Here is a 14,327-nt window from a genome sequence, read left to right on the forward strand (position 1 = left end):
ACTCCACTCCAGTCAAGCTCGCACTGCGCCTTGTAGTATGAGTTTTGCTGTGGAGCTTTCAACGCGATGTTTGTCAGGAGTTCAGGTGTTGTCTAACACCATGAGGCATGAACACACAGTGCCATGCACTAGGCCGAGTCTTGAGCGCGCGGAAACCTCGAAGTTCGCACCCATGCCATGGTTGTCGTGTCTCACCTTCTCACCTATTTCTTTTACAGTAGTGTTGTCATCATGATCATAGCAGAATCAGGTTTGAACTTTCCGGGTAGATCTACTACTACTGTAGTAGGTGAGACTGGGGCAAAGACTCCTAAAACTGTGACAAAGGAAAACAGCTTGCGCTCTTGATTCACACGTGGAACATCGAAGATTACAGAGTACTGTCTGGTAAGAACTGGGGATTCAGAGTGCTATTAGTATTACTGCAGTACAAGTGACTCATAGCCTAGCCATAGGGCTAGACTGTTCCTATTTTTTCATGCAGAAATCTTGCTGGAGAGCCCATGCTTGGTAGTGCTTTGGTGGATGATGCTGGCTTCAACATCATCCGCACTGGTACAGCATTCCCACAGTTAGAGGCGCATGCAATGGCGACGGCAATACGTTGTAGGCTACTGCAGAGTGTCTGAAGATATAACAGGTCAAGGTGTGTTAAATTAGAGTACACAAATCATAGAGTATAAATATCATGTACACACGGCACACACACACACACAGCCGATGGTGAATTTTCAGGGTAAACACACGTAACACACACGGCACAGTACTGTGCCGCTGTATTTAACTTAACTTAAGGAATCGTTGATTACGTGACCCCAATGGCAAACAATATAGAAAGCTTGAAACAAAATTAAAATGGCAAGGCTCACGTGATAAGTGTCAAACTGAGCAATATTCAATTCGGCAATGTTGCATAAAGTGCTTGCTGATGCCAATATTTTCTTGCTTCTAAAAATACCCTTTGTGGGGAAATGGCATTCAAAGTGGCCAGTAACTGTGGGGACTGCAGCAAACAAAAGCACCCTAAAAGGAACACATGGCTATGTCAGTATGCCTAACACTATATACCGGGCCGTTTCTCTGTCAGCACTCAAGGCAGACCACAACCACAAGGCCCTAGAGTCTTTCTTTTCGTTCTCAAGTAATAACATGACATGCACGAGTGCATGTACATGATCAAGCAACCAACCTATGCCGCTCTGCATAGTATGTCCTGGCTACCCGGCTACAGCCAAGCTACTGCGGCCTCGGCCTCAGGCTTTCCTTCCTTGGCGGTGCAGGCACGATATGTTCTTCGTAGGGATGAAGTCTTTTAGGAACCGATATTGCTTGCTCATTGACCTGTTGAGGTGTGGTCAGAGTAGGAGAAGGTTTCAGAACACTGTCCGATACAAGCGACGGTAATATATCGTCACTGACGTCATTACTGACGGGACGTTGACGGATTTTTCGCTTGGCACTTCGCTCAGTTGATGGCATGGACGACGTCCTCGTCAATTTCTTCGCAACACGACTTACAATTGAAGATTCCCTGGGATGTGTACTTTCACCGTCCATTGTCGGCTGGTCGAGGGATTGGTGGAAGCTGGAGGCGACATGATTGCTGCCAATGTATGGCGCTGGCTGAAGTATCGCCCGATGTGGTGCAGCGGGGTCATGGTGAAGAGTGTACACAGCTCCACTTGGGCCAGCTGGTGTTAGCACCTGAGCAAGTCGGCCATGTTTCTCAACTACGACCTTGGTCGATGCGTACAGGGCTGAAGTGGACTGGCCCCGTATCTTATTCCGCTTTTCACTTTGCCCACTCGCTGTGAAGGTAAGGTCGTTGTGTTTGCCACTCAGTTCGCACACTTCATCCTCTTCTAGATCGTCTTTACTCAGCGCATTTATAGAGCGTGTCAAGTCTTCCACCGAGTCCTGGTTGTTTATCAACGGCTTTGTCCAGGAATGGTTTGGAGAGCATGTGCTCTTGCCCGTCACAGGGGGTGCCGACGTTGGCGGTGTTGGCATGGCAGATGCGCTGGCATAGATGGCAACAGAAGCTGAGCTGGCCGCAGCACTGGATCGCTTGTTGGTGACAAGCTTGCGGCCGCTCATGCGCTGCACTCGGCGCTGGTAGTGGCCAAGAGAGTCTCTCTTTTCCTCGTCCGTCAACTTCAGCGTTCCGTTCAATGTACGCCGGATTGAGCCTAGGAGAGAAATAATACAAGTACGGATTGCAAAGTACGCATAAGCTACATGGATCCAAAAAATAGTACGCATAAGCTACATGGATCCAAAAAATGCACTGAACCTATTGTATCACCCCTGACCCCAGTCTCCAGATAGCTAGCCATGTCAACCTCGTTAGGTCTACTGAACCCATCCAGTATGGCACTAAAACCGGATCTGATCCTCACGGATAATTAATTGGCTTTTTAGCGTTGGTTGTAACTAACTTTAAGTGTTGTTTTTTTCATCCGTGAAAGTAGACGCATGTGCCAGGTGACAGTTTCAAAGTCGGGGAGGTATCTGCCACTGTAAGTATAAGGACGTGTGATTGGTAGTGGAGATGCCAAAAAAAACATTCGTCATGCTTGGAAATTCTACAATGAAGTACTTGTAATACTACTAGTACTTTAGGGACTCAGGTTTGAGCAAACAATGTTATGTTGGTCGTCTGCACAACTTTGAGGATTTGTTGTATTTCGGGATGGGGAAAGTTCAGGTGCAGCTCGCTTCCGAATTTGAAATACCGATGCATTCTGGAAGAAAAACCATCCACTGATCCACATGCATGTTTATTCATTAGAGGTAGGGGTATGAGTACACTTTTTCAGTTTGTTCTGAAAAAAGTACCAGTATATACGGGGATGGTGCCTTACTGTATATTCCTGATGCAGCCCGCCGTGGCAGAGTATCACCGACACTGCTTGTGATATCTTCATTCAATGCCAGTGCCGTTGCTCTGTCAACCCTGCATGCCTGTCGTAAGAAGTCGCTCAGCCACACAGCACCCATGCGTCCCATGGCAACCAGCAGCCGATCAGTGATGCGATTCACTGGCAGGCGCGTGTGCAAGTCCTTGAGGAGCGCCTCGGTCGGACTTGGACGTTGCAGACTAAAGAACTTGACCTGCTCCTCGGTATAGCCAAGCAGTGCCGCCAACGTGGAGTAGTCCTGATCGCCCATCAACGGCCTGTCTAGGATTGCTGCCATCTGATTCACTTGCGCCTTGGTCAGTTGCTGCCATGGTGACACCAGTAACCATGGCCACGGTCCCGCTGCTGAAGAATTGCACAGCAGTGAGTCGGGCATTTTCTGCAGCACATCAACACCAGTACACGTCAACACCAGCACCAGCACACGCACACGCACACGCACACACACACACACACACACACACACACACACACACACACACACACACACACACATACACACACACAGATTTTCTATTATTCCAGTCCTCAGTCTAGCGAAGGTGCACATTAGTACTGCAATATGCCAAAAGGCTATTCTGTAACTAGGCTATGGATGGTCACATGTAGAATCATGGAGAGGCAATGTCGATCTACTGCTGGTTCATGCACACCGGGTCATGCTTCAAATAAGGGCTAGCATAGACCAATTGATGCAGTGTGTCTGGTAAATTGGTAATACATGTACACGTAAAAACTTCAAAAGGTTACACACAGCAGACTACAGCAAATCTACAGCCCGCAGATAGTTTTGTCATACCTTGTCCATCTTCATCTGGGCCTTAGTTGACCACTGACTGAGCAGCTCAAATGTGATGTTATCGAAGTCATCCGCCACGACAACATCTGTTCTGACACGCACCAGAGGCAATGGCAGGCAACCGTGCACTTGTCGCAATCTGAACTCTACGAACGGTGGCTGTTCTAGGTTTGGCCAGCAGCCTTCGCCATGCAGCACCTATATTGTGTTCATGTAACGAAAGAAAGAAGACATGTCAAGTTAGAGCGGCAGAGGTAGCAAGCTTTTCTTCGTGTCAAGTGTCCACAAGGGCCCGGTCACACATGCACAGGGGTTCCGCTTCAGCGGCGAGGTTTTACGGCAGCGAGGCTTGTGCCTCAACAGCGGAACAATGTGTGTATGGTGATTGGTCACACGCATACAGGCAGGGCAGCTCCTACTTTGACCGAACAATGAGAGTGAATAGAACTCTGGTGCATACGGTACGGTAAATCCACGCGGACCATGAATATCTTCAACACGTTTCTACTTCATGCACATCATACGCATACACATGTATTGTAGCAAATCCATTTACAACAGTACATGGTGTTTCCGCTGAAGTGAAACCACAGAAGCAAAATTGCAGAAGCGAGAGTGCCGCTCAAAACATATTGGAGGCAGTAGCTTTGATTGTTCACTGAAGCCGAAGTTTTGCTTTTCACAGGTACCATGGTATTTTAAGCTCCTGAGGTGTCCACTCAATGGGACAGCTAATTGAGTGAATGTGTGACAGGGCCCTAAAACTCCAAGGCTTTTTAAACAAGTTCCCTTCTAGGCCTGGATCACACAGCAACACACTGACATAGCTTTGTTGTAAAATGATGTGTTGTTTTCCTGTGTGATGACATTCCCCAAACTGTCTTCGTCTAGTCGCGTGTATGTGTGATATGAGCATGCGCGATGTTGTAGTCGAGAGTCTTCTTGTCGGTCTCTTTGAGTGTACAGTAAACACCTGTAATGGCGACCACTCGGATATGGCGACCACTCGACCATGGCGACCACATTTCCTTGTCACGGACGCATTCGCATTCAAAACAGCTCGGATAAGGCGACCACTCGCTCAACGCGACCGACGACCACCCACCCGCGACCGCGTTGCACAGTCAGTGCTAGTACATGTAAATGTAGGCATTGCATGGTGCAACATGCATGGTAGATCTACACATCAGTGCAGGAAGTGTAGATGTGCATGGTGCATGCACAACACTTGACAGGTCTGAGGACCCCAGGCCAGGCACATGAGTCGTGCTAGAGTAGCATAGGAGGTGTGTGCACTGCAATACACTGATCAAACTGATGTATCACATGTGGATATGGTCACGTGACCCACTGAACTTGGATATGAAGACCACCTGGCCACGGCGGCCACTTTTTCTCGTCCCTTGAGGGATCGCCTTAGACAGGTTTCACTGTAGTCTGCGTTTCCATCATGTCAATAAAATAATATTGTAACAAACAAGTCCTGTCCTTTGTGTCCTGCGTCCCGGGGACAGAATGGCTGTGATTCCGCTACAGCTTTCTGAAATTTATGGAAGGCAGTAGACATTGCTGCCTTTGCCAAGACACATGCCAGTGGGGAAGCCGTTTATAGCTATCAATGGCAACATGCATGGTGAAGAATGATTGAAGCAGTACAGAAAGTCTGTACATGCGGTGCTGAAAGCTGTGCAGAGCTCCCCCTGTGCAGTTTCAAGCGGGGTGATAGTTGTCCACCGCTGGAATGCGCGGAGTACATATGAACTTTCATCAAGCTTTGTTGGTTTCTAAGGAAGTTTGCTAGGTTGTTCATCCAACCAGGAGCCTCACCGCTAATGTTAGCTCTGGCATAACACGCTGCTACCACTGATTAGTTTAAGTATATGTTGGTGTTTTCAAAAGATTGGCAGATTGCACCTACCCCGTGTGAGCTGCCATCCAGTGCACACCCCTCAGTGATGGAGGATATGAGAACATGTACATAGCTATGCTGAGGTAAGTGGAACGGCTGTGGCATGCCAACGGGCATCATGTTGAACTCCTTAGCATACTGGGTGATTGTCTGCAGTGGGACAAACACAGGAGGACAGTCCGTACACCTTTCTCGACATGTGGAAGAAAAATACAAAAACTTGTTCCATACGAAAAGCTGAGCATCTAACTTAAGGAGAGACGGTGATCGGGGCATTGCCTATCAATGCAGGGGCGTCGGACACGGTACGGTCACTACGGTATTGACTGTACCACTTTTTGCCCCAGGTACCCCGTGAATCAACAAAATGCACTGATCTGGACTCTAAATTTCCAAAATTTTCGGCTCCACCATCCCTCCCCCACGAGTAAACTGTACTTCGGATGACTGACCGTACCACACTAAAATACCTTCCAACGCCCCTGCAATGGGATGTGCATGTACAGTGTATCCCGTTTCATAATCCACTATTACACTGTCAAAGATGGAGGAATACAGTGGATACGATTCTAAAGCAATCTAGTCATCATCTAGGAGAGAGACTTAAAGTCACTATCTAGGAATACGAAACACATGCACAGGTTTACAAGTGGTTATTCACTTGCCTTCACACAATGGCAAAAGCGGTCAAATACAGTTTCATTCATAATGCCGTGCACCGAGCAGTTCGGATGACTCACCTCATAATCCACAGTTCTATCTCTGTGCAGAAAGACTCTTAGAGCCCAGGTCTGGTCCTCGTCCAGTGCTGCGGCAAAATGACTCAAGCACATGCTCTTCACCCAGATACCACTGTCGCAGCGTACGGTATACAGCGCTGAGTCAGTCACGCCAAACTCCACGTAGCCCGACGGGCAGTCCCCGCCGGCAGAGCGAGCTTCCTGGCTGCACTCGACAAAGTCTGCCACGGGACCCACATCAGTCCATTCCGAGTTGGTACCATCTTCATTCAATTTGCTGGTCATAACCACCAGGTTATTCACCTAAAGTAGAAACACAACAGTCAAAGAAATCAAGAGTTCAAGACAGTGTCAGACCATAGCCATGGTCACTAACACAGTACCTACAGCTGATTTTAAACAGTCACCATTTTTGTAATGAAGAGAGTGTGGTGTGTAGAGCGTGGGACTATGATAAAGTTCCTCCTGCGTATGAGTTTTTATCAAGAGCACCAGCAGTATTACACAGTGCGAACGCCTCATATCTGCATGTTGCTATGATAGGCAAACAGAGGCCACAGAGATCAGCAATACTAGTACCCCGGCATGAATCATACCAGAGCTCCATTCACTGGCTCACCTCTGGCAGGGAATCATAGCCGGTTTCATCGTTACTGTCAATATCCATCAGATGGCATGACAAGGGAACACGCACTTGGCACAGGGATGCTGAGGATGTACCGGATACTGCCGACAGTGATGATACAGTGTACACTGACGTGACTAGGGATGATGCCTGGTCTAAGTCGGGTTGATCCTCTGGGCGCGATGATGTACCGATGGTCACAGCTCCAGCTTGCGAGCCGCTCGTATCTGTGAAGGATAGTATCACTTGCATCTGCTCCGATGTGAATATGTTAGCCTCACCATCAGCGGTCATGCGAGCACTCAGCACCGGAGCACGTAGATCAACATTACTCTCACCTGGCAAACTGGGCCAGAAGCTCAGGTCCATGGCGGCCATAGTGGTGTTAGAGCGCAGGGACATGGTGTTGTCGGCCATCGGAGGCAAGTTGTCGTTGTGACCGATAATGGGGAAGTTTGCACGGTCTCCGAGGTTTGGCGAGAAGCTGCTGCTGGCGCTGGTGTCCTCCAGTAGAGCAGCTGACTTCTGACTGCTCTGCGGTGCCAGTGTGCGGTGTGTAGCAGTGGCGTCGGGCGTTTGAACCTGACTGCCTTCCTGCGGCAGTGCATCACTTCCAGAGTCAGTTGCACCTTCGTTGAAATAGTTGAACTCAACCTGCGGCTGGCCAGACTCCAGTAGGTAGCTATCATTGGCGTCCACAAAGTAGTTGCCTGCAAAGTGTTTATGTGATGATGTGCCGTGGTTACTTGGCCCGCCACCACTTCTTTCGATGGCCGTAGATCCACCCCATGCCGAACTGTGCAGTCGCGAGAATCTGCCCGACCTACGGTAACAGCAGATATAGAAGATGAGCCACGCGACCAGGATGATTACACATGCCACCAAGACACCAATGCCCACGGCCAGGCCAATGTCGTTCTGGCAGGAGTCTGCCGACGATGCAGGAGCCGTTGGCGGCGTTGCAGGGCAAAAGCAGCCGTTATCCATGCTGATATGAGAACTAGAAATGGGAAACAAGATGGTCATACAGGCATTGGATTACTATCTACATGTATGTACACATACATGTACCGTATTTTTCAAAGTATAAGCCGCGCCCAGATTTTCGTCACAAAATACAGACATCTACCCTCCATATGTCCTTTTCCTTTCTACTTTTATTATTGGCTCAATACCCGAGTTTCAAATCTACCCTATTTTCACCATTAATTTGAACATCGTAGTATAAGCCGCACCGATTGTTTTGGGTGAATTACTGGTAAAGTGCGGCTTATACTCGGGAAAATACGATAATACATTCATATCGCCGGCCTGGGCGAGAAGTCCATACTGTAACCTGGATAGATCAGTGTCAAAACTGTTTACAAGGAGAAGCACTTCCCTGGACTCGCCAGGGCCGGCGCGACTGGTACGGCCGGTACGGCCATGGCCGTACCAAAAAAAAAAAATAATAAATAAAACTTCCCAAAAACGGTCCACGTGGAACGTCCAAAACCGGGGAGAAAAAGTTTCGATGTATGATTTTGTACAGGGAGTCGCCCAGAGTGCAGGATTTGCCGTCTAAATTCCAAAACTTTCAGGGGGAGGACCCGCAGACCCCCATTAAACATGGCCCTTCGGCCGCACCACTCCGCGGAAGCTGCCTCCGGCCCTGCTCGCTATTGCAATACTGGTGGAGGAAGCAAGGTGGCCATGGATACAGCACACTGCAGCCTAGTACTGGCACAATAGTACATGCATCTATAATGTGCACAATTTTTATAATTATTATTTTATTCATATTTTAATAGGGCAGTCCCCACAGACTCAAGGTCTTCTTACGGGGTACCCTAAGAATGAAAGTAATGCATGGCGAAATAGGGATGGCGATGCAGCAGTGCGTATATCAGATGGAGCACTATTCCATCTGTCTGCAGCCAAATTAGAGAGAGAAAACAGACCGTAGCGTGAAACAATCTGCGGACAGAACTGTTTCGTCCTTTGTGGACTCATCAGCGCAGCACAGAGAAAATGAGGCCGAATCTGATGGCAATGAAAAGTAAATTTTCCAAAGCCAGATTTATACCAGGCCCAAATGCCGGTACCTTGCCAGAGTGCTCAAACTGACAAGTCAGTGAACATCTATAATACATGTACATGTGTGTGTGTGTGTGTGTGTGTGTGTGTGTGTGTGTGTGTGTGTGTGTGTGTGTATGTGTGCGTGTGTGTGTATGTATATATGTGTGTGTGTATGTGTGTGTGTGTGTGTGTGTGTGTGTGTGTGTGTGTGTGTGTGTGTGTGTGTGTGTGTATGTATGTGTGTGTGTATATGTATGCCAACCTGTCAGAAGGCTACCTTCTTGCCAAAGCATTTGGAAGTTGGACTAGTTTCGGCTCCACAATCCAGTGTGTCGTTACTATAATTAATAGCTTTCATGGCTGAGGTTGTTGATATGTCTGTTGGCTCTGGGTTCCCAGTACCCAGTAGCCGAGGCTGGTTGGTAAAGTAACTCCGATTTCACTTCAAGGTACCAGTGCATATAGTGTCTGCTTTAACAAAGCAGCGTGCTGTCTATACTGGTTACCAGCAAGTGTAGGGTGTGCATAGGTAACTGTCTTGGCCGTTTTATGCCAATGTACTCTGTGTGGTGTAGACCAGGTGTGCATTGGTGGTCGATTCACATGGCTTCGCCAGTTGTGTGGATTAGACAGTTATCTGGCGCAAGTCTTCATCTGTCTCATTCAGATCTTGTTCGCTATCGTTGCTATAAAGAGAAAATCTGTAGGTGCACATCCAGTGCGTTTGTAGATTTGCGTGCTTCTCTCGCCACGGGCGTATACATGGTATATGTATGTGTGCGTATGTGTATGTGTATGTGTGTGTGTGTGTGTGTGTGTGTGTGTGTGTGTGTGTGTGTGTGTGTGTGTGTGTGTGTGTGTGTGTGTGTGTGGGCATGTGTGTGTGTGTGTGTGTGTGTGTGTGTGTGTGTGTGTGTGTGTGTGTGTGTGATATGTGTGTGTGATATGTGTGTGTGTGTGTGTGCGTGCGTGAGTGAGTGTGTGAGCATAACAGTATAATGGCAGTGCTGTCAGCTCTGTATTTCATTGTCCAGAACTGCACAACACACCACGACTGCACAACACAGCGGTACGCATGAAAATAGAAGCTTCACTAGTAACATTTGCTGATCAAAATGGAGGTAGTAGTGGCATTAGGAGTCGTGAGCTTTGTTATTCGCGCTCTTTCCACCCGCACGGGTACACGTCGGTCGATTGTGCTGCATCCGCATGCACTGCCGCATTACCGGCCTGTCCATCCTAATTGCAGTTCCCAACACAGTGCCCGTCACACTGACCGACGCAGGTGTATCAGGCAAGACAGGACAATTGCTCTCACTATCTCCCAGTTCACTCCCACTTCATGTAAACGTGGGCAATTGCCTATTTCCACTTTCGAAAAAGACACATCTGTGCACACACAATATTGACTGAACGAAAATTGAAGCTCACCTCGGAATAGAAGAGACACCGTTATCCACTCCTCTCAAGTCCGACACATCAACGATTCTGCCTAGAGCTCACGAAAAGCAGTTCCCGTCGCGTGTCGCTCAACATAAGCACACGTAGCTTGCGCACATCCCAGGACTCGACTGGAAAGAAAATGTCGCCTTGCACAATTTTGGTAAGATTTTGCCAGGATGGTTTGCTGGCAAAGGCTGAAACTAGCCACGCTACTGAAACAGCTCCAGAGTTGCTAGACTCTCTGCTGGATGCCAGGTAGGTTGTATGAACCAGACCTGGCAGTGCTGGGCAAGAACTCATGCAGTCATGGAGCGGAGGATGTGTGGCTGAATGTGACAACCGCACTGCGCAACCAGGGGTCGATCTGCTGTCGACAGTGCTACCTCTGTTGCCGACCAAGTATGGTCGAACTGAGTAATGAGTGCACGCCGTGGTCTAGGCTAGAATCGAAGTCGAGCCATGTAACGGCTCTGAAAGACTGAAGCTGTACGGGTAGATCTAGAGCTACAGAGTCAGTGTGCATCACACACAGCACTTGGAAGATCACAGCGTGGTAGATCTACTGGCAGTGGCAGGGCTAGGTCCTGGGTGTAGACCACGTAACCACGTAACTACGGCGAGTGAACCGTCGAGCAGCGCTGCAGCAGTGCAGTTTGCAGTGAAGGTGGTGATAGTCGTAGATCTACGGTAGTCCTCCGCACCAAGGTCTACCAAGAACAAGTAAAAGTTCAGTTGAACAACCCAAACTCTGTCAGAAACAAGTAACTTGTTAGTTAGTTGTTACCGGGGCAAACGTAACAATAATGTTGTGTTGGTAAAGAGAAAGGCAACCGTGCGGAAGTGGGGCTGCAGATACGGTATCATCACCAATGACAGTGCATCTGTACATGTACATGATGTACGTGGATATGATGTAGGCGTTGGCGACGGGGCTGCTTCAAGAGGTCATTCGAAGAGAGAAGCTTGAAGTTTTGAACCCCTACACATAATGTACAAGTAGTAGAAGTACTTCGGGTGATGTACGAGTCCCTTCGCTGCGCTGATCGTGTGGATATGAACGTAGACCTCTACAGTCAGTCTATGCATGCAAGCATAGCAGCAAGACGGTGCCACCTCGGCCACAGTAAGCTACAAGTACAACAGACTCACTGACTCAGTACTATCGGTGTTGCGTCGTTTTCCTGTCGTGATCGCTATCGGATGCTGAGGGAAGCACGCGTGCTTGAGAGATGGAATGAGCAACCGGTTAACCGGTTAATCTAAGTACGTTTCTATCAATTGTCCCGCTTCACTTCACTACGTGAAGTGGCATACCATAGTAATAGTGTATGTGTGACTGTCCTAACGTCTACTAGTAGTACTAGTACAGCACACTATACTGTGCTGCACAGAATGTCAGTGCACTGCTGGTCAGTAGAGATCCAATACGATGTCTACACACGCATACCTACTGACTCGTATCAAATTAATACACTTACATGCATAAGTTATAGCACTATCGAGTGAAGAATGCTAAGCACTTCTGGCTGAGCGATGACCCACTCAACTGAAGTCCCTGCCTAGTTTGGGCCTTCCACAAGTTTCCAGTGTCCCACTAACTGACTTGAGAAAACAATACGGCAAGCCGAAGGTAATTACCTTACAAGTACAAGTACAATGATGCTAGGGCCAAGAATAACCTTTCGCCAAGTCGCATTATCGCGTCGTAACGTTAATACCAACAAAGCGGATCTGTACAACTAAGATTGACGTGTTATCTGTGTCACCAACACATGGTTGACGGTCAGCTCTGCTACTTTACTGTCTTCTGTAGTCTTCAAGCCTGTACATGTACATGTACATCCTGTGCCAGAAGATAAGGTTTAGCCTTTAGGCAATCCTTGCCAATGGTTGGGTTAGAGCCACTATAACTAGCCTTCTTAGGTTATCATGGTTATTGTAATGTTAGATAATCCATTCCCCTACCACAGTGCCCGTACGTACATGTTGGATACATACATGTACATGTGCGTGATTGTACTGCTACTGTGCTAGTAGTTGTAGGTAGTGCATGTGGTAAGGGAAAGGAAGAAATGCTGTACTGGCAGTTTTACGAATACACCACAGAGATTAAACCGAACGCGTGGCGCCAATGCCAATAATTATGTATGAGGTCGTGTCCACGGATGGCTCCTACGTGTATTACGCAGAAGCGACCGGGTGCGTGTCTGGGCATGGGTGGAACATGGGAATTACACTGCATTGTGTATACAACATATTGGCTCAAGAAGCAAGAACAGGATATCTAGCACATTGGAATATTGGGGGAATGGCAGGAATCCATCTATCCTCGATCCTAGCTTTCTTCCTTTCATATTCTACTACATGTAGACCTACCAGTATTATACTGGTGCGCAGGAAGAACTCGGATGGTGAGCCTGGACACAGGGGAAACAGTTGGGCACCATTAGTTATGCGTTAGAGTCCACCGACTAAGCCAGGTTTTGAACAGTCAGACGTGCACAAGGTAGCGCCAGACTGACAAGGAGTACTGAGACATTCCACGGCAAGGAAGTCAGCTTGAGCACAGCTCGATAGCGCTAACCAACGGCCTTCCAACTAACTTGGAAGGTTCATGGATATTAGACTTAGTGATAATTCCAAAGAGGGGAAGGTAAACGCCATCAAGCCGAACACCAGCTACATTCCCAGGCACAATGGAATGCTGGCTTGGTACGATAACGGGACGGTAAGACCATTGGACAACACGGTCTAACCACAATTCGACAACGCAAAGCAACAAGTCAACCACCCAACATGGGAGGCTCATTTTTATCAAGGATAAGAAATGAAAGGGAAGCTTCGCGACGCATAACTTGTGCCCCACCGTTTTCCATGTTTCCATTGAACATGTACATGACATTGTACACTGGGAGTTGCATCTTTTGAGCGAAATGTTATCATCAGGACCGTGGCGTTGGCTACTTCTTCCCTTTTCAGGAACACAGCCCCATATTGTGTGAAACGTCATGTTATTGTGTTTCAATCTCTCGCTGAACGAAGCGTGGCTCAAAACGGAGATACGAGTACTTAAAAACACAACTAGTTATTCTTTGTATCCGTGGTGCTCGTTCTCGTCCTGGTTTCCCGGTCTCCAACGTTTCGTGAATAGTCCTGTTGTGGTGGCCGAGTCTCGCCTCGTTACGTAACTTTCTGATCGTGTACTATCCTGATGTTGATGTGTCATTCAGAGCTATGTGTCCATCATGCTCCCATCCCTTGTCACGTCGTCACCTCCGATATTACACGGGGACTAGCGCCAAACAACTGCGGGGACAATACATTTCCTTCTGAACACATACATTGTAGAACCGTGGACAACTTACGAATGTACAATGCCTCTAGAACAGCCGTGTGCAACTTAGATATACTGTACCGCGAGCCAGAACAGAAACTACATCATCACTCTTCAGCTCACGACAACTGCCGCTGCCTGACAAATGAAGGTTGATGGCTGACTGACGTTGCGTTTAACTCCCATCCCTTGTCACGTCGTCACCTCCGATATTGTGGCGGATGAATCATATTGCCTTTGCGGTTACGGGTCGCTCGTTCGGTAGCCAACGGTCCTGTCGTCACATGTGGTGGTTTCGTCGGCGGTCTCCCTCGTTTTCTTACATCCACTTTTGCCGTCACCTCCAATGTTCCAGTTTGGGCGGCTTTTCCATTGCGCGTTCTTACTTGACTGCGAGTGAACCTTCCAATCTTTGCCACGGGCACCGTCTTCGGCGTCATTATTAAGACTAAGAGATGTGCACATGTGTGTGAGTGTGTGTGTGTGGGGGGGGGGGGA

General features: G+C 48.2%; 1 protein-coding gene across 1 annotated transcript; it reads right to left on the bottom strand.

Moving 5' to 3' along the window:
* Positions 1-601: 601 nt before the first annotated feature.
* On the bottom strand, positions 602-11,320 carry LOC135814742 (uncharacterized). Its single transcript, XM_065327908.1, has 7 exons — positions 10,484-11,320; positions 6,989-7,994; positions 6,370-6,672; positions 5,639-5,779; positions 3,721-3,918; positions 2,865-3,300; positions 602-2,189 (listed from the first exon to the last, which is right to left on the bottom strand). The coding sequence occupies exons 2-7, from the start codon at positions 7,979-7,981 to the stop codon at positions 1,237-1,239; spliced, it is 3,024 nt and encodes a 1,007-aa protein (XP_065183980.1). The 5' UTR covers positions 7,982-7,994; positions 10,484-11,320; the 3' UTR covers positions 602-1,236.
* Between the last annotated feature and the right edge of the window lie 3,007 nt (positions 11,321-14,327).

This window comes from Sycon ciliatum, chromosome 4 (genome assembly GCF_964019385.1).
Source record: "Sycon ciliatum chromosome 4, ocSycCili1.1, whole genome shotgun sequence".
Lineage (NCBI taxonomy): Eukaryota > Metazoa > Porifera > Calcarea > Leucosolenida > Sycettidae > Sycon > Sycon ciliatum.